The 18429-nt window shown below is 50.1% G+C and overlaps 6 protein-coding genes across 6 annotated transcripts; 3 read left to right on the top strand and 3 right to left on the bottom strand.

Moving 5' to 3' along the window:
• Positions 1-627: 627 nt before the first annotated feature.
• Positions 628-2056, top strand: KD926_009306 (queuosine 5'-phosphate N-glycosylase/hydrolase; the record flags this gene model as incomplete). The annotated part of the gene is made up of 4 exons (XM_053101929.1): positions 628-1045; positions 1110-1264; positions 1324-1555; positions 1614-2056. The coding sequence occupies 4 exons, from the start codon at positions 628-630 to the stop codon at positions 2054-2056; spliced, it is 1248 nt and encodes a 415-aa protein (XP_052954562.1).
• A 383-nt stretch (positions 2057-2439) lies between these two features.
• On the bottom strand, positions 2440-3899 carry KD926_009307 (uncharacterized protein; the record flags this gene model as incomplete). The annotated part of the gene is made up of 2 exons (XM_053101930.1): positions 2440-3643; positions 3715-3899. The coding sequence occupies 2 exons, from the start codon at positions 3897-3899 to the stop codon at positions 2440-2442; spliced, it is 1389 nt and encodes a 462-aa protein (XP_052954563.1).
• A 191-nt stretch (positions 3900-4090) lies between these two features.
• Positions 4091-4912, top strand: cyp5 (putative peptidyl-prolyl cis-trans isomerase; the record flags this gene model as incomplete). The annotated part of the gene is made up of 3 exons (XM_053101932.1): positions 4091-4102; positions 4184-4249; positions 4352-4912. 3 exons carry the CDS (start codon positions 4091-4093, stop codon positions 4910-4912), a joined length of 639 nt encoding a protein of 212 aa, XP_052954564.1.
• Positions 4913-5766: 854 nt separating this feature from the next.
• zpr1 (zinc finger-containing protein ZPR1) lies at positions 5767-7242 on the bottom strand (the record flags this gene model as incomplete). The annotated part of the gene is made up of 2 exons (XM_053101933.1): positions 5767-7065; positions 7126-7242. The coding sequence occupies 2 exons, from the start codon at positions 7240-7242 to the stop codon at positions 5767-5769; spliced, it is 1416 nt and encodes a 471-aa protein (XP_052954565.1).
• A 3002-nt stretch (positions 7243-10244) lies between these two features.
• KD926_009310 (fungal specific transcription factor domain-containing protein) lies at positions 10245-12451 on the bottom strand (the record flags this gene model as incomplete). The annotated part of the gene is made up of 4 exons (XM_053101934.1): positions 10245-10898; positions 10948-11454; positions 11585-12149; positions 12318-12451. The coding sequence occupies 4 exons, from the start codon at positions 12449-12451 to the stop codon at positions 10245-10247; spliced, it is 1860 nt and encodes a 619-aa protein (XP_052954566.1).
• Positions 12452-12970: 519 nt separating this feature from the next.
• KD926_009311 (protein required for cell viability) lies at positions 12971-18273 on the top strand (the record flags this gene model as incomplete). Its single annotated transcript, XM_053101935.1, has 4 exons — positions 12971-13115; positions 13176-13989; positions 14832-15422; positions 15471-18273. 4 exons carry the CDS (start codon positions 12971-12973, stop codon positions 18271-18273), a joined length of 4353 nt encoding a protein of 1450 aa, XP_052954567.1.
• Between the last annotated feature and the right edge of the window lie 156 nt (positions 18274-18429).

Raw genomic sequence — 18429 nt, forward strand, 5'->3', positions numbered from 1 at the left:
CAGAATAAGCCGAGAATGGCAGGCCCTGTCTCTCATAACGTGGATCCTTGAGAATCACGCGAATAACGATCCAGCTGAGCAGGACTAGTGGTGCTTATTCTTTGGTTGGACCCTTTTTGAGGCACGGGAGAGGCAAAATGAAAAAAATAAAAATAAAATAAAAAATAAAAAATAAAAAAGATGACTAAGACGATAAGGAGTCTCAAAGTGGATTTATCGATAACAACTTTTATCCACCATTATTTTTTAGTTGCCCTCATTGTTCTCCTGGCTGTTCTTTTTCGGGGTCATACAAACGACCGCAGTAATAACTGCCCACTGACCAGACACAAGAGTCTTGCCTTACCCACTTTCCCTCACTCCGTAGGTTGGTGGGTGAAGTGGACGATCGTTCATTCTTTGGGTCAACGACAAACCGTTCCTCTCTGGTGCCTGACGTGGAGAACTCCATGCGCTAAATGTGCCCTTCTTTTCTCTGCTCGCTCCCTTTTTCTTTGGTCTTTGCTGAAGCGGGTATTTCTCCATCTGTTTTCAATTTCTCTCCCGCTTGAGTCTCTATCATTCAGCGCTTTCCCCGCGGATTTTGCGTTTCGTCTTTGAATCTCCAATATCAATCGCGCAACCAAGATGTCAGACGACGAAGCCGATCCCGAGTTGCTCGCTCTTCTGCGCAAATCCCTCGGCTTGGGTGGGGGGCCGGCAAACCCTCTGGCAGCGGAGACTAAAGTTCTAGAGAATGCGCAATATGTCTTCGACAATGCCATCGACGTCGCCTTGATCCCGCCCAACGTCAAGGCCGCTGCCGAAATGATCTGGCGCCAGATGCAGAAGAAAGGCTACTCCACGCAAACCTGGTCGGAACATGAATTGCACCCCAAGACCAAGGACGAGGCCACCGTCCATTTCGTCTTCACCATGGACCTGCTCAATTACAGTTTCTGGTCCGAGTTGCCGAGTGAGGAACGCTTCGCCATTGAGTATCGCGGACGGAAGTGGACCGGCTACTGGAGTCTAGTCGCCGCTCTGCAGAGAGCCCTGGATGAAGGTAGGTGTCTTCCTGTCGAACCCCCTGCTGGTGTCAAATGAAACGTCGATACTAAAACTCGCAGAGATCCCAATCACCACTCCCGAATTTTGGGCCAACGAGGATGAATGTACCGAGGAATTGCTCAGGCATGTTTTCAGATCTGCAACCGACGAGGAAATCCCCTTGCTCAAAGAACGACTCGAATGTCTACAGGAGGCCGGACGAGTCTTATGCAAGGTATGTCTAGACTCTTTCCGCCACGATCATCATGTAATTGTAACCCTGACAAATTCTAGGACTTTGAGGGAAACTTCTTGAACTGTATATACAGCTCCAGCCGCTCTGCCCCTGCCCTCGTGAACCTTCTGGCGGAGAACTTTGCTTGCTTCCGTGACGAGACCAGCTTCCAGGGGCGTAGGGTCCGTCTGTACAAGCGGGCCCAGATTCTCATCGCCGACTTGTGGGCGTGCTTCAATGGCGAAGGCTTTGGCGAATTCCATGATATCGACAAAATCACCATGTTTGCCGGTATGTTGCTCCAGGTGCGAACCAACTTTTCCAAATACTCATTTCTGCCAATTCATAGACTATCGGATCCCTCAAATGCTGCACCAGCTGGGCTGTCTCAGGTACTCGCCTCCTCTCGAGAGCCACATCCGCAGCCGGAAGATCCTTCCCAGCGGGTCGACCTGGGAAGTTGAATTGCGCGCGACGAGCATCTGGTGCGTCGAGCTAATTCGACGTGAGATCGAATTCCGGCACCCAGAGGCCAAAGAGTTGCTGGTCCCCGCCTCGGTTCACGACAGCACATCAGACGGCCCTTCTCAGTATCTAGAGACCCCTGACATGAAGGCCGAACAAGAGAAGTGCAGTACTCAGAAACGTCGTCAAAAAAGTGTACACGAGGTCAAGGGCCCGGGCCTCAACGCTATCCTCATAGACTTCTTCCTTTACGACACGATGAAGGAGTTGGAAAGCGATGGCCAGGAATCAATTCCTCATCACCGAACACGGAGTATCTGGTACTAAAAGCTAGACCCTAGATTCTTTTGTCTTTTTCTCTTTGGTCTCTTATACCCTTGTTGCTTCTTGTTTATGGGTTTGTGATAAATTGCTTGTGTCTTTTTGCATTGAGGGGGTTTTATAGACAGTGATACCTATTTTTGCTTCTGCGCGCTGTTAGCAGCAACAACCTTCTTGGATATGGAAGTCTCGATTTAAATCGAGGTTTCGCTTGTTTCTATCTCTGGCAGCTAGACTCGACAACATATTAGAAATACAATGGTTAGATTTTGGACTTTTCAATCGTCTTGACATTCTAAGGGTATCACAATTAATTCCAAACGAGAGGTTCTCCATCGACTCCAGTATGACCTGGTTCAGTATTCTCGGCAATGTTTTGCAGTTGGCTTTCAAGCGACAGGTTGAGCAGTTCGCTCCATCTGCTTGATTCTCGCCATGATCTCCGCCTTCCACTCAACATAATCCTCCCTGCGGTCCTCACTCAGATAATCCACTCGATCCTGCATCATAGTCCCCAGGCCAGGCAGCAATCCACCTCTCCCATGATCTTTCGAAAAAAGCGACGTCCGACTCTTGCCCATCATCTTCGGCCGCTTGCCATCCCTCAACGCCCCATCATCCTCATCGGCACCGACATCCGAAAGATACGCCTCGTCGCCATCCAACTCGCCGGCCTGCGGGATATTCTCGAACCACTCCTTCCCATTCGCCCAGCTCTGCTCCATGATCAGCGCAATCCACTGATCCACGTCGTCGCGATGTCTCCGCTCCGACGTAGGCAGCCCGAGACTCGTCAGCGCAGTCTGGCGCATCTCCGAGAACGTCTTCTTGTCCATTTTGCGCGTCTCTTCGCCGGAGGGGGCCTCAGCCACCGGGCTCGGGGTTCGTCGCCGAGCAAGGACCAGGAAGTAAACAGCGACGATCAGGGCCTGGACGAGCTCTTTGAATTCTTCGTCCTTGTCCTTGTCTTTCGCGAGGATGACCGGTTCCACGAACTCGAGCATATCTTCATCCAGCTCCTCCCCGTCCTCTTCACCCTCAGTGTTGCCCGAAACCTTAGACACGTAGTACAGGATGGACGAAACACCCGCAAAGACATGCGGCGGAAGCGTGCGCGATATCGGAGGCCGGGACCAAGTGCTTGTTCGGGGTGCCGGCGTAGAAAGCGTCTTACAGACGGTGCGAATGGAATTCATCACCCAAGCGGGGGCATCAGGGATAATAGAAGCGCCGGAGATGCCATTGGGACGAAAATTGGCCAATGTGCGAGGGGTGCGCGAGGCGGAGGGGCTATCCGGACGAGTCGTTGACCTCTTCAAGGGCGTGGACTTGCTGGGGGTGTTTTGGAGACCGCGCGGCGCGGCGGCTGCTGCTTTGGATGGTGTTCGGGTTGGTCGGGACTCTTTTGTCGGCGTGGACGGGGTAGAGCCCGCTCGCGAGGGAGTTCCGGGGGCTGAGCCGCTTGCAGGGCGCTTTGTTCCGGCGGTGCTGGAGGAGAGGGAGCGGTCGAGGAAGGAGTAGAGCTTTTTATATGCGCGTGGAGGGCATGGTGGATGACCGAGTAAGGGAGGTAGTTTGAGGGCTCTGCTTAGCCTGCAGTTGAGAAAAAAGATAGGTTAATATGTCGAGTCGCTGATGAAGCTTGGAAATCATGGGGGAAATACCTTTTACACGCAATCTCAGCGCAGGCATAAGGCCGTGCGATTTCTTCCTCCGGCTTGAGACTACTAGATAAGCTTCGCGATTGCGCAACAAGCGAAAGAGCCAAACTGAGCAGTTCCGGGGGGATATCATTTGCGTGGGTAGGCACCAGTGTGCCCAGAGCCTGTTCGACAGGTCTGTTATTCATGCTGGACTGGTTGGGCGAGGTTCACGAAACAATGGCTGGGTTGTGGTTCATCCCATCCTCGTTCGTTGCTATATCGACGCCAGTCATGTGACCGGCGGATTTGCTTCCGCGACGTCAGTCCAGAGAAGCTTCATGTCCGACTTTCGCCCATTCCTCTTCGCTATCACGAACACTGTGGATTACAACTCATCATGTCTGTCACTGTGAGTATTCGGCAATCTTTCTATTTCTGATTTCTCCTCACTACGGCGAAATCCTTGCTAATCATACCCCGCAATGTCCAGCTTCACACCACACACGGCGACGTGAAAGTCGAGCTTTTCTGCGAAGCAGTACCCAAAACGACAGAGGTATGTAGTTCCCTCGTTACCGTCATTCCCAAGAAAGATACAATGAATACACGCTCTACAAACTGAACCAAGTACGATAATACTCACCTCCCCTCTCCGTAGAACTTCATCGCCCTCTGCGCCAGCGGCGCATACAACGACACACCATTCCACCGGATGATGCCCGGCTTCATGATCCAAGGCGGCGACATATCCCTCGGACCCGCGGGATCCGCCACCTCCAACACTACCAAAACAATGCTTCCTTTCGACGACATCCCGAAAGGTGGAACGTCAATCAACCACCCCGGCGCACTGAACCAAGAGATCCACCTGCCAGCCCTGCGACACAACACGCGCGGTATCCTCTCGATGGCGTCGCGGCCCGTCAAGGACCGCACGGCGCCTGGATCGCAGGGCGCGACGGGCGCGACGATCAACGGCAGTCAGTTCTTCATTACGTTTGGGGCCGCGCCGCATCTGGATGGCGCGAGTACGGTGTTCGGGAAGGTGTTGAACCTGACGGCGCAGGATGAGGGCGGGGATGTGTTGTCGAGCTTGGAGAAGGCGAATGTCAAGATCGACAAGAAGGGGCGGGTGGTGCAGCCAAAGGAAGGCGAGACGGAGTATGAGCCGCTTCGGATCAATAGGGTGACGATCCATGCGAATCCCTTTGCGAAGTGAACCGGAGGGTTGAGTTGATCGCCGATATGTTCATCTGGTAGCATTGCTATTAGATGAGGGGGTGGCCCTTGGGATAGAACTATTCAGCAGCACAGAAGAGTGACGATACCGCTGCAACCACGACCGGTCTTGTTAGAAGAGACTACCTGCTCGTGATGCATGTCCTCAAAGCGCCATCGACAGTTGTGTCTTTCATGCCGGATCAACGCGGCATTCAAAGCATCACTGGGCCGTAGGCTCCCGCTACATGGTTGCAAGAGGCCACCATACCCTCTTAATCGAATGGGTTTCTGGCTTATTCTCGAGTTCCTATGGCTTGGAAGGCAGACATGATCGCTTTTCAATGCACGAGTCAGACCAAACTACCTGTCAAAATAATGATATTTTCATGAACCAGAACTCCATAGTTTCAAGCAACGTCAGGAAATGCGTAAAAGTCATGATAGATTATGAATGATAGTATAGTAGTAACAGCTACTCAGATTTGTAGGTGCTTGTGGCACATTCATTGAAGAATAGAAAACTATGCTTCATTGGAACGATCCTCTTTATTCCAAGTCATGCCAACACAAAAAGAAAGCAGTCTCAAAAATCCATTTATTTCTTAAACTTTTTTCCAACCGTCCCATAAAATGCAAAGCAGAAAATACATTCAACCCGGCCACACCCACTAAAACACACCACATCTGCATCGGATATCTAGAAACGTAAAAGAACTCAAACACATTGGGTGGATAGAACCACCGTGTATGCAAAGGACATTACTGTATAAACAAAAGAGGAAAAAAGAAGAGAAGATAATCATGCACGTCATAAAAAGGGAAAGATAAAACCTCGGGGTATAGTTATATCAATCACGACTTCTGCTCGGCGTTCTCAGTGGCAGGCTCGTCCTTTTTCTCGGTGTCAGCCTCGTAGCCCTCGACCTTCATGTCCTTGAGACCCAGGTCCTCCTCTTCCTCGTCGGTTCGGGTGTATTCCTCGATCGTGATCTTGGGGTCCACGGCAGGGGCGCACAGGTCCTGAACGTAGCTGTTGGCCATGGGGTCCTCCATGGTCATGACGAACTTCAGGTCTCCCTTGATGGCGGCATCGAGACGGTTGAAGAATCGCTCCCACTTCTCCTTGTCAGAAACGGCCATACTGTCACCGCCAGTGCTGGTAGTGTCGTCGATGTCAAAGATCTGACCGCGCAGCTGGTCGCGGATCTCGGTAAGGAGACCCTCGACGGTAGTGAAACGACCTCCCAGAGTACCGGGCTGCACCGAGACCTCAAGTTCGTCGCTGTGCAGGGCGCAGGTGTCGGACTTGAGGATATCACGAGAAAGATCCACCTCATCCTCGACCTTGAGAGTGATGCGCTTGCCCTTGTCGGGAACTTCACCACCAGTCTTGACCTCGCTAGTACGGTATCCGCAGTGGTCGCAGACAGTACCCCAGATGAAGACCTCCTTGAAGTAGGGGATGTTGATCTTCTTCATGTTGACGAAGCAATCCTTGTTGCAGCCGGGACAATCGGCGGGCAGGCTGTACACCTGTCCATCGACAATCTCGGAGTCGTCGATGCTGTCAGCGCTCTCCAGATTCTTGCCCTCGGTCCTCACGGCATTAGGGTCACTCGCGATTCCAAGCTCTTCGTTCTGCTCGTGGGTACGGGGGTAGTCGCGGCGTCGGTAGTTGGTTCCATCGTTGGGAGAGGGCGCAATCCACGAGTTGCCGGTAGGGTCGTCCAAGGACACGGTGAAGGGGTATCCCTCTCTGTCGAGGATCTTCTGAAGCTTGTCGATGATGGGCTGGAGAGCGTCGTGCAGTTCGGGCGCCTGCGCCTTCCGCAGAGGCTGCTCACTTGAGAGCGACTCGTGAATGCGCTGCATGACTCCCTCGACTGTCGTCATCTGACTCTCGCCCTTGGGCATTTCAATGCCCAGCGATTCAACCTTGAAGATCGACACATCGCTTCGGATGACCTGGCGCTGGAGATCGTTTTCGTTTTGCACGTCCAGGGTGTACTTGGATCCCTGCTCTTGAATCTGGCTGGCGGATTTGACGGAGTTGTCTTTGAAATGGCAGTGTTCGCACTCGAAAGACTCCAGGATGATGTCACGGAAGAAGGGCACGCGGAGGAGTAAAAGTCTGGTAATTCCCTGCGCGATCTGTGAGCTTTTCTTTTCCTTTCTCTCTCCTCGTTCTCAGACCAACAGGCATAAACTTACATTGTCATGGCAGTTCATGCACATACTCTCCACCTGCATCACACCAGTGTCCTCATCTCGCTCCACCAAGTCACCGGGCTTTTGGAACTGCGACTCGACGTTCGATTCTGTCGACATTGTGAAAAAGTGGGGGTTTGTTTAAAAGAAAATATTAGACAGTGTCGCGGAATGAAAAGCTTTTGAAAATAAAATTGTTGCAGCCACAGATAAACGGGAAAATGTGAAAGCGATGCGACAAGTTAAAATGAAAAGAGACCTGAAAAAAATTATGGCCAGTAATCGCCCGAACGTTCCTTGCCCTTCCACTATCGCCGAGGCGGGGCAATTTTTTTGGAGGGGCAGCCGCGGCATTAGTCAGCCCTAGAGTGGGATGGGCTCCGAGCTACCACTACGAGGGAATTCGGCCAGAATGTTCGCATTTTGTTCATGTAATCCAGTGTTCCATTTCTAATGACTGCGAGCTTTGTTTATGAGTATAAGAGCCACCGAAACCCCTCACAGTTCCAGAGTGACACAATGGCAAGACAATTATCCCAAGATCCGTCTCCAAAGATGACCAACAAGTTCGAAGCACCGTTCAAGGGCATTTGGGAATCAGTCGTCCTTCCGAGTAGTTAGCTATGTCATTTGAATTCGAGATCGGGGACACTTATAAGAAAAAAAAAGGGCCGTTTCCTCCGAGAAGGAAACGGCAGTTGATGAGTCGATACCAGTCCGGACGTTCGGCCTTGGTAACACGGGGCTCACAACGACCACTCTCCTGATGATTCGAGCTGATGTATACTCTCTTCGTGATCCATTCGACCGGTCCTTGAATGCACGCAGATATTTGGATCCCGCTCCCGATAGCAATAAGACAGCAGAAAACATCGCAGACAAGCCTAGGCTTTGATCACTCTGGGAGGTCCCACAAAGCTCACTACTACCCGTACCGCCGAACACGGGGCATAGCAGGGGCATGCTTATCACCAAAGGACAGACGTCGATCTTCACACGGTGAGGAGAGCAACTTTAACAGCCGAATCGTAGCAACGTTGTTTCTCAAAGGCTGGTTTCCAAGAGATCCATTGGGGGACAAGGAGAGTAGATCGTCGTTAAACACCGAGAATCGAAAGTTGAACCGCCAGGATAAAGATAACGACCCAAGAACATTAGCATCAGCAATCGGGGTCTCACGTTTCTTTGCGGGGACAGAATTTCATCGTTTCGAAGCAGGTTCGGTCGGATGCCTTGAAAACAAAATCTCCATTTCCCAACCTTTCATCAACACGCCGTCCGAGTCATCAAATTAGCGTATCACAATCGCAAAACCTGAGCCCCTTGTGTGTAGTACAGTACCCCCAGGGATAAGATTTTGTTTCCTCTCCGCACCAGGAGGCTTTGGAGGGCATGAATGAAGCGGACAAATAACATCCATAAAAACCGCTTCTTTCTCTAGAAGAGTGACGACAAAATGCCGCCGTGATCGGCGCCCATCGATCTATTTGCAATCTACATCGCAAAGAGATGGTTAACACGGACGATCAGGATCTCCAATCGGAGCACAAATCGATGACTGGTGCCGTGTTTGTGGGACCCCTAGCCTCCAAATGGAATGAATAAACCGGAGATCAGAAGTTGGAGAATAGGTACGAGTTGCCCAGGAAACTCGAGGTTGGGAACATGTACGAGACGGTAGAGCTCTGGTAGATGGGAGATGGAGGACAACAGCCGCATAGCAGGTAAGCGATTGCACATTAATTATTCATCAATGCCCGGAAGGCGACAATAAGCCGAAAGGTTTCAACGAAATTGCATAGGCAGCAATTACTAGCCAAGACCATTCCACACAACATGCCAATGAATCTCGCTACATCCCTTGACTCAAAAATGCCTGGACATTGATTATCAAGAAGATGATGCTGACGAGTGGATCCATTTCGCATGCTGGCTTTATGGCCGCGTGTAGGCAAACGCCCGAGGACGATATTATTGTTTTCGAATTGATCAATTGTAATGTGCAATTTGTCATACCAGCAACTGCATTTCCATCGGTACCATCTGGGTGTCCGACATGTTCCACCTATTGTCTCTCCCAATACTCTGGGTCATCAGGCCTAGGGAAATCCATCCATTGTGATCAGCGTGTGGATCCAGCATAGGTGAACCGACGCGCGTTTCAAAAGAAACTTCAAGACGCATGGTAAACCGTCTTTTGTTGCCTGACAGGCTCTGGACATCGGAATCCTTTCATCTGCTCGAATCTGGGTAGAATCGTCTCAACTGTTCGGTATTTCCGCCACGCAAAACCGCGAAACTTTCGACCGACTGGGTTACATTAGGGTTAAGCTCTCAACTTTCATCACACCTTTAAAGCTAGATTCCTATGGTAAACATGCGCCTTCATAGAAAACTGTCTTTATAAAAGGGACATAAGATGCAAATGACGAAAGTTAAGAAGCTAGAGGGGTAGCCTGTACAAGGTGCCTTGGTGAGGCAAAGGGGCCAGGTTTAGCGACAATTAAAGCCATAGAGATAACGCGCCGACGGGTTTTCGAAGAGGTCGAGGCCGATAGAAACTTTGAGAGATCAAGGATCGAATTGACTGAAAGTCCAAAACAACAGGAAATCTGACTGGTCCTGCAGAAAGACCGTTTGAGAGCGATTTGTTTTTGCTGCTGCTGTAGTGAGGGATCAGGGAGGAGGATAAACAAGCTGGCGGAGCTAGCTCGTAGGAGGAGCCGGGACGCGACGCGCAATCACGTGATCGAGAAACAACCCGGCGGAAGACTAACCCGATTAGGCGACTTGCTTATCGACATTCTCCAATCTAAATCCTTGGGGATGCATGCACTTCCTACCACAATCTAAAGTAAAGAGAAGCAATCGCTGTGATTAATTGCGCCGGGGAACAGCATTGGATATTTTGATTCAGTCGAGCTGGTTAACCTAACCCATAGAATCACAGCCATCATAGTATGCTGATCCTCAATTGAGAAATATATTTTGGCAAAGTACAATTTTTAATGAAATTGGTCGTTGAAGTATGCAATGTTTCTTGAGAATGGTAATATATGTAGCAGGGTATATAAGTCTTTCGACAAAACTAATACATCTCTAATCTCCGTAGTAGGTCTCTGTTAAGACCAAAACGACGTTGGCCATGCGTTCAGCCCTGTCGCCCCTTCGATTGTAAGTAAATCCGGATCAATTAAATCCATCTCGTTGTCCGATCTACCTAGAAAATCTTGCATGGTAGGTTCCAAGAACGCCATTTCTGTAGTAAACCCGGCAAAGGCAGCAGCCGCGGGTTCTACAGTGTGTGCTCCGGTGGTTGGGATGATAGGACTGTAGAGAGATTGTCCTGACATTTGGGTGTGGTCATCGTGGTCGGCACTAGCACTTTTGTCTGTTGGTAGAGCTTCCTGAACTCGTCTGAGATTCTCGTAGAACTCCGCAGCTGCAAGGTTCCCGTGATCGCTCATTCTATGGAGGATTTCGACGGCCGTGTCAAGGGACTCTAGGTCGGTCGGATTTCCGATGGATGGTAGTAGACTCGAGATAACCAACACAATGACGGCAGAGAAGAGATACTGAGCATAGAAATAACCATACATTGGCAGGGATCCATTGACCCATTCGTCGGTGACCAGTGCATGCGAATGCCTCGCAGCATGAATGCAGGCTTCACTAAGAGTGATGACTGGCTGTGGAAGATCTTCGTGGCTTTCACGCTGACCGCGTCGTTGGAAGAGGGCATGGAGAATGATTGGGCGCGTTGCCAGGATTACGCACTATATTACGATTAATGTATGAAATCATGGGGAACGGGGTGATACCAACCTGGTTGAATTGAAGATGAAGGGAAACAATGTGTTTAGGTGGAGAGTCTTCCGGTCTTAGCTTGATGTGGGCTGGAAGCGATTGCAGCCATTCCTGTAGTGCAAGCAAAAGCTGCTGCTCCCGTTGAAGGAATGATTCTTGGTGGTGTTTGCGGCTGTATATCTTGTCTATTATTTGACCAATTATGCGTGCCAGTCGAATGCTAGAAACCAGATAAGCGGTGTCTGAGAACTGCTCCCCGGCCACAGGGGAATCGACATCTGCAGGCATATCAACACATATATCATCGTCGCGGATCTGAAGAGGAAACCCGATCTTTGACGTATACATGCGGTCGAAAATGTAGATGGCCCACCAAAGTCGCACGCGATGCTCGCGTTCGACGGGGTCAGTACATTGACGGACTGGGATATTATGATTCAACCCTAGGACCAGACCTAAACGCATGGCACTTCCAATCAGCATGTATGCCGAATGACGTCGATTCAAGAAGTACGAAAATAATGACTGGACAATAGTTAGCGTGAAAGGCCACACCCTGGGGATAATCATAGTATCATACTAGCAGCAGCAGGCTTTCTACATGAATCATCCTAGGTCTTTCAGGCATTATTGGGATTAGATTCATGGCACGAACATAGTATCTCGTGCCTGGTACTCGACCTCCCGAGGGCGAGGCGGTGCGCGCAGAGTAGACTTCCCCTAGAGCGAAGAGAGCGAAGAACTTGCAGGTCAGGGCGGGGTCATCTCGCAATGACGGCGTGCGGTAGATATTTCCCAGCTGCTCCAGGGTACTCTTCCTCAAGAACAGGTGGTAGACACGACTTAGTTGATTGAACGCAACGCGGACTAATAGACGGGCTTGGGCGAGTCCCGGCCATTGCGTTTCACCCTCTAGCAGTAGTGACTCGGGAGTGTACTGGGTCCGAGCAACGTGTGATGTATTTGGGTTATCTGTAATAAATTGCCGCAGCCTTGTTGCGAAGGCCGTGCAGGCGGCGTCTCCCATGTAGATTGGAGGTGCGGATGAATCATATGGATAGAACCATGCACGCTCGCCTATCAGGGGATTCTGCACGGCAGGATAAGAGTCCTGCGGCGGAACCGTGTCTGACAGATGAGCTGGAGAAGACTGGGGAGTATGAGAAGAGCGTAATTGTTCCTTTAGATGTGTATTCTCCGATAGGATTTGGTCCAGATAGCTAATCGGCTGTAAGCATTCCGAGGTACAAGACGTGGTTCAAGCGATGCAAGAGATCTTAGTACCTCTCATTGACTTTTAACTTGCGGTCGCGCAGAGTGTATTGACACTCGTTCTCACATCCCGCCTGGCAACACCTAGCGCAGGGCTGTTCGCCAGAGCATTTCACTTTATGTGAGTGGCAGCGATGGCAGCTTCAAGGAGGTCAGAGTAGATCAGAGCATTGAGTGGGGAGGCAAATCCAATGACGTACGCGACAGGCTTCTTCTTCTGTCGCTTGGCCTGATGCTTGAGCACGGGCATGGAGGAATGGTTTAATGCAAATCCGTTTTTGAACAGTCCTGTGCTACCGCCTGGCCAGTGGGTTAGACTGGAGAGGAAGGTCTGAAGCAGCCGGCGCGACTACATTTGACCGAGAGGCAAGGGTGGCGGATGATTCATCGATCGGCAACGTTCCATCTTGCCGATCGATGAACCTTCCATGAACTTATGGCATTGGTATGCCATCTACACAACATATTCTCAACTTCTTCAAATCTGCTATATCCTATTCAACAGCTTTCAATAGATCTAGGGTTTTCTTCAAAGGTAGTTCAGAAGAAACCGAGCACAACTCGAACATTGAAGCACGGTACGCATACGGAGTAGTCTAAGTAGATCGTGGCGGCTCGGCAAATGTCCCAAATGCCGAAGTAAAAAAATGTCAATTGATAGGCAATCGGTTCGGAGAGCAGAAATAAAAAAGATGCAATAGATTTTTACAAGAGTCCAAGACCTTCGTTTAAAAATAAAGCCATGAAGAACTTCTGTGTAACAAGCACAATGACATTTCAGCGACCACCTCAAGTTCAAATCTGTCTAGCAACCAACCATCAAAGCTACGGCATTAGAGACACAATACAAGGCGAGGTGCTTTTGACCCCCCAAAAAAGAATATTACCCGAACAACTGAATGTATCATTTGAAGGTATGAATACTATTATATTGTATAGTTCGGAAGCATCTTGAGACTGATACTCTTTTCTAGGTAGAGCCGAGATAGAAGTTGACAAAAACGGAACTAACATTCCGCTCCCACCGTCCATCGCGTCAAGCACATTTCTCCAAATGAAGCAGCCACTAGGGGCCAATACATCTGGCATATTTAACTCCTTTGAGGCCGGAACGCAATATCGCATACCATTCGAGTTCGTGGTCCCTGCCGAGTTACCGCATCATATCTGTCACCACCATCGCCATCATGAGCAGGTTTACTGGGAGCATACTCAGCTCCCCCCTAGTATTGGCTCTCCCTTTGATCTAGATGACGGGAAAGAAATGTGTCATGACATGACTCCTACGATACTGTCCATCACGTACCGTAAACACGTTAGGATCCATTCCAGCAAGACGCAAAAGAATAGAGGTCCGACGATTGTGGGAGAGTGGTCATACCCAATACACATCAAGCCTCGGCGGAAAGAAAGGCCTCCGATCTGGGTTCCTGATGGTAGCAATTTCTACTGTATGCGCCAGGACAGACAGATTGCCAAGGGACTCCGTCGACGACAGGTAGGGCTTCTGTCTGCATGGGCGGAACAACCACCAGCTATACGAGCTCAGACAAATCCAACCAGCTTTGTTAGACTCAGATTGCAGTACATAGCCGCCGGACAAGACCCATTGCCGGAGATCTCGGATCTGGATCTTAAACTCAAGGCTGTTACGACATATGGAACGGAAACCTGGCCAGACTTTCCAGACCTGACCGACCCATCTTCTTGGATCTCAAGCCAGGACTACTGCTCAGATACCATACCTCTGCACAGCTCACTTGAAAGTCATATGGAATGGCGAAAGCAGTCTTTTGGTGAAGACCTCCCGTGCGACACAAATGCCACCGCCGATATGACCTATACAGCAGTTCTAGAGTTGCCGATAACCCTTCCGGAGAAACTTTGTCTGCCACCAAGCTTCTACTCATGCCTTATATCTCGCACATATGCACTAAAGCTCCTATTACATGTTCGGTTCGAGGGACAGTGGACTAAGTCAAAGGTTTCGCTCACGATACCGGTTCAAATATGCTAGCACAAGATGATTAGTGCGTTTAGCTTAATATAATATGTATCATAGATAGAAACAATCTCGAATTATTTTTAATGATGATGATAGACTCATATTTCAGTTTCAATCTTGGATTTTTGAAGAGAGGTTTTCGCCGGACATTGTGAGTACAGATGAAAAATATCTCTTGCTATATAGGCTACATAAGGAAATGAGATTATGTTTAAGATACTCCAATCGAGAACCAAGCCGAACAGTAAACGATATGAGAAGATTTTCAAATGAAACACAGGTTATTTTTATTCATCCTTCTCATCTACTCGTAGTGCACCCAGGGTAAATGCCTAAGGCATCAATTACTTCACGTCTGAAGAGGGTTAGCGCAACTAGTCACGTGCAGGGAGTGGCCGCATCGCTTTGTAATTCGATTCCATCGCCATGATCCACTTCATCCAGCGCCGCTCAGGTAAAACTTGCAGACGCATGATGAAGATTTTCAAACCGAAGTAAAGGGCTAACCGGGAAGAATATGGGTGATCTTCAGGCGGCTCGCGAAGCCTTCGACTCTGCCGATGAATTTTTGATTCCCGTACTTCAACGAGGCATGTGAATCTCAATTCTAACCAGTACGATTCAGCGCTGACTCGATTCAAGAGGAACTCCAAAAGTCTCGAGGAAGCTCTCTTTTAGACATTCTTGCCAAGGCTATTCCTAACACTCCCTTGGATGATGCCTCCAAGCGAGCCAACGTCATTGATAGAGCATTGCATATACTTGCCCGTATCCATAGCGCCTTTGTCGCTCCTATAAACGATGCCAAGGAGCCCGTCCAGAGCGCGGAGGATGCTGCTCGCGAAGATGCAAAGCGACGCCGCCTGCTTCATGCCCTCCTGGACTTGATTGCAATAGAGGGAGTGTACCCGTCGCTCTCATCAGGAGTGGGCATTCCCCTGCAGCAGCGAGTGATATCTATACTGCCCGCTGGAGTTATTGCTCAAGATCAAAAGACCACAAAGAACTCGTGTGAAAATGAGCCACTTTTGGATCGTATAATGTCGACTCTGTCAGATATTGTTCTTGATGAACGGCCTAGCATACAACCGGTGATCCGTGGTCGAATCTTGAGTGATATTATAAGCGGAGTTGCAGAATTAGCTTTCAACTCACAATCTCTGGAAAATGATAGGAAAGAATGGTATCGGAACGTGTTTACGGATGTCATTAAGGAGTAGGTCCCACTATCTGATCTATGAGAGCGTGAACTAAGTAGACGCAGCACTCCGAGCTCGGTTCTGTTGTCAACTCTGTCGAACTTTCTGCAAGCCAACCCGGCAACATGGTTCAAAGATACCATCTCCAGCCAACTATCCCGAGTTCCTTTGCGTAACAAGGGGTTGGTTCAAACGATATTTTTCTTGGCAACGCAATTCAGCCCCTCTATGGGACAAGAAGCACAGGCCGCGGCCTCTAATGGCCCTCATTTTACCGTACAAGCGATCATGCAGACTTCACGCTTGTTGTCTTCGGTACCACAGGGAATGGACCCTGTCGAATACTTCTCTATAATTGCTCCACAGTTATTGGCTCTGATTGATGGCGATGACCCGGACTTGAGGAAAACCGCTGCCTATACGGTTGGCAACGGAATCCTTGGAAAGCGCCCACATGGCGCCCCTGGAACGATCGGCCACTCGATATTCTTGGAACCCATATTCAAAACACTCACGGCAGGTTTAGATGGTCCCTCCATGACTTGGATGAGCCAACCGAGCGACACCGACGAGACTCTACCACAGCATGTGCTTGTTCGCGAATCTATGTTGTGTCGGGCGGTCGATAGACTGGGAAGTCTGGTCCTTCAGCCTCCAAACCCAGCGCTTGTCAAGAGAGTTGTTTATCCAATTCTTGTGCCCCTCTGGGGTCTAGCTTGCTTTGCTCTGGAACATCAACACACAATACTACATGAGAATGTCATGACGATATTACGGACATACTTTGGTATTTCGGTGGGAATGCAGCCACTTAAAAAGCTGGCAGACCACTTGCTGTGGGACGGAGGCTCATCGTGGACCTACAGCGTTGAACCAGAGAACGGACTGTCACTGACGAGGCGAAAAGCCGAAGACCGGAATCAATTTAATGTTGTGCGACTGTTGGATACTTTGCAGTCTCGCGCCAAACTATTTGTGGGTTTGTTAGGAACAGACCCCAGCAGCGAAGAGTGTACTGGTGATATTTTCCTCTACGTGAGCGAAAATTGGCTGGTGAGGCCTTCCTCTGATAAAGCAATGCCGGATAAATTACAACTATCCCAAGACAACGATGGTTCCACCGACATCATGCGGAAACTAGTCAGCGCGAAACTTGCAGAAGCGCTTTTGGAGAACTTCAAAGACGTTCTTTCCCGTCGTCCTCTCAGAGTCCTTGAGCTAGTCAAGCAGATCATAGACGGTGAACTTAACAGTGCCAGTGTCCTGAAGAAGAAGACTAAGGCGCAAAGTTCTCTGAAAGTGTCTCTTTCTTCCCTGGCCAATATCGTTGATACTGAAGACACTGAACGCGAAGAGTCCGCGAATGAGGCAGATTCAGCTGAATCATTACCCCCTGTATTCAGTCTGTTATCGACTGTCCTCGCCTCACCCGAGTTTTCCGCATCGCAAGAAACTATCCCAGTTCTAGAAGCCATCAAAGGAAGACTGGACGAGCTCATCACATACCTCCCCGCATCACTCGCAAAACAGGGAACAACCTCCTCCATGTTGTTAGAAATCCACATAGCATCGCCTGCGGAAGGAGGCCAAGAGAAGTCGTCTTCCAAGATTTCTGATTTCGATACTCATCGCCGAGCCCTCACGAACCTTAACTCCGATCTTCCTCCGGTACAGGCCGAAGGGTTTTCCTTGCTTTCTGACCTGATCAAAAAAGCATCGCCTGTTCTTGACATCCAATCCACACTCACTCTACTACTTTCTATCATAACAGACCCGTCTGAAACCTCCTCCAATGACGAGTTCATCTATCTCAACGCCATCAAGCTCGTTGGCACTCTCGCTTCGCGCCATCCACGCACTGTGACCAAAACGCTCGTTGAGCGTTATGCCGACCGAACCGAGACCGCCACTCTCGACCAAAGACTGAAGATCGGCGAATCTCTCATGCGCACCGTCCAGGATCTCGGCGAAGCCCTAACCGGAGGCACCGCGAAGGTTCTCGGCGACGGCATGATCGCCGTTGCCGGAAGGCGAGCACACAAGCCGCAAGCACAGAAGTCTCGCAAACAACAACTCGAGAAAGAAAGACTACAGAAAGAACGCGAAGAGCGCAAAAACCGGGAACCGCCTGTGCCGGAAGGCTGGACATTCTCTACCGCCTCTCTAACCTCCAAAGAACAAGAGGAGGCTAAGGCCGCACTCCACGACGAGGACTCCGATACCGAGTCCCCCGAACAAGCCGCCAACTCAGCAAATATTATCTCAGCCTGGGCCGCTGGAGCTTCTTCGGACGAAGAACCAGACGACCTACGAGTTCGAGCCTCGGCGCTTTCCGTCCTCGCAACAGCCGTGCAGACCAACATCGTCGGCCTCGGTCCCTCTGTCGTCGCGTCAGCCGTCGACATGGCGCTCTCAACCCTGATGTTAGAACCAGACCCGGAGTCTGCCATTCTGCGACGCGCCAGCGCTATTCTCCTTCTCGACATCCTCAAGGCCATGGAGGCGTCTCGGGAGCGAGGCGGCAAGAACGCCATCGGGTTTGGCTTCTCGCTTTCTGATGACGGGACAGGGAATTCCTGGAATGCGGAAAATCCTACGACGGTCGGGAACATACCGCATATGCTGCGCAGCTTGGTGTTCGTCGAAAGCCGCGAGACGGATACGATTGTGCGGGGGCATGTTCGTGTGTTGAATGAGAGCTTGGAGGCTTGGTTGGAGAAGGCGCTGCTGTGGGGAATCGGGGTTCATGAGGGGGATGATGCTGGTGAACCTCGATTCGAATTGGGTGATCGGATCGCTGGTCTGCAGGTTGATCCGTTAGCAGGAAGGGGTGTTGGCGGACGTCCAAGGATTGAAGAAATTGAGTGAAAAATAGGCTTTGTTAATTGTTGATGATGATGACAGAAATTGTTCATGTTTATATGACTGTCACCGGTCCTACGGACACATTGAATATACGAGATTTAATTGCAACCAGACGATGGAGACATCATTGATGAAATTAGCTTTAGCCCTCTAGGCACT

This window comes from Aspergillus affinis, assembly GCF_023601865.1.
Source record: "Aspergillus affinis strain CMG 70 chromosome Unknown NODE_66_length_189108_cov_86_600325, whole genome shotgun sequence".
Taxonomy (NCBI): Eukaryota; Fungi; Ascomycota; class Eurotiomycetes; order Eurotiales; family Aspergillaceae; genus Aspergillus; species Aspergillus affinis.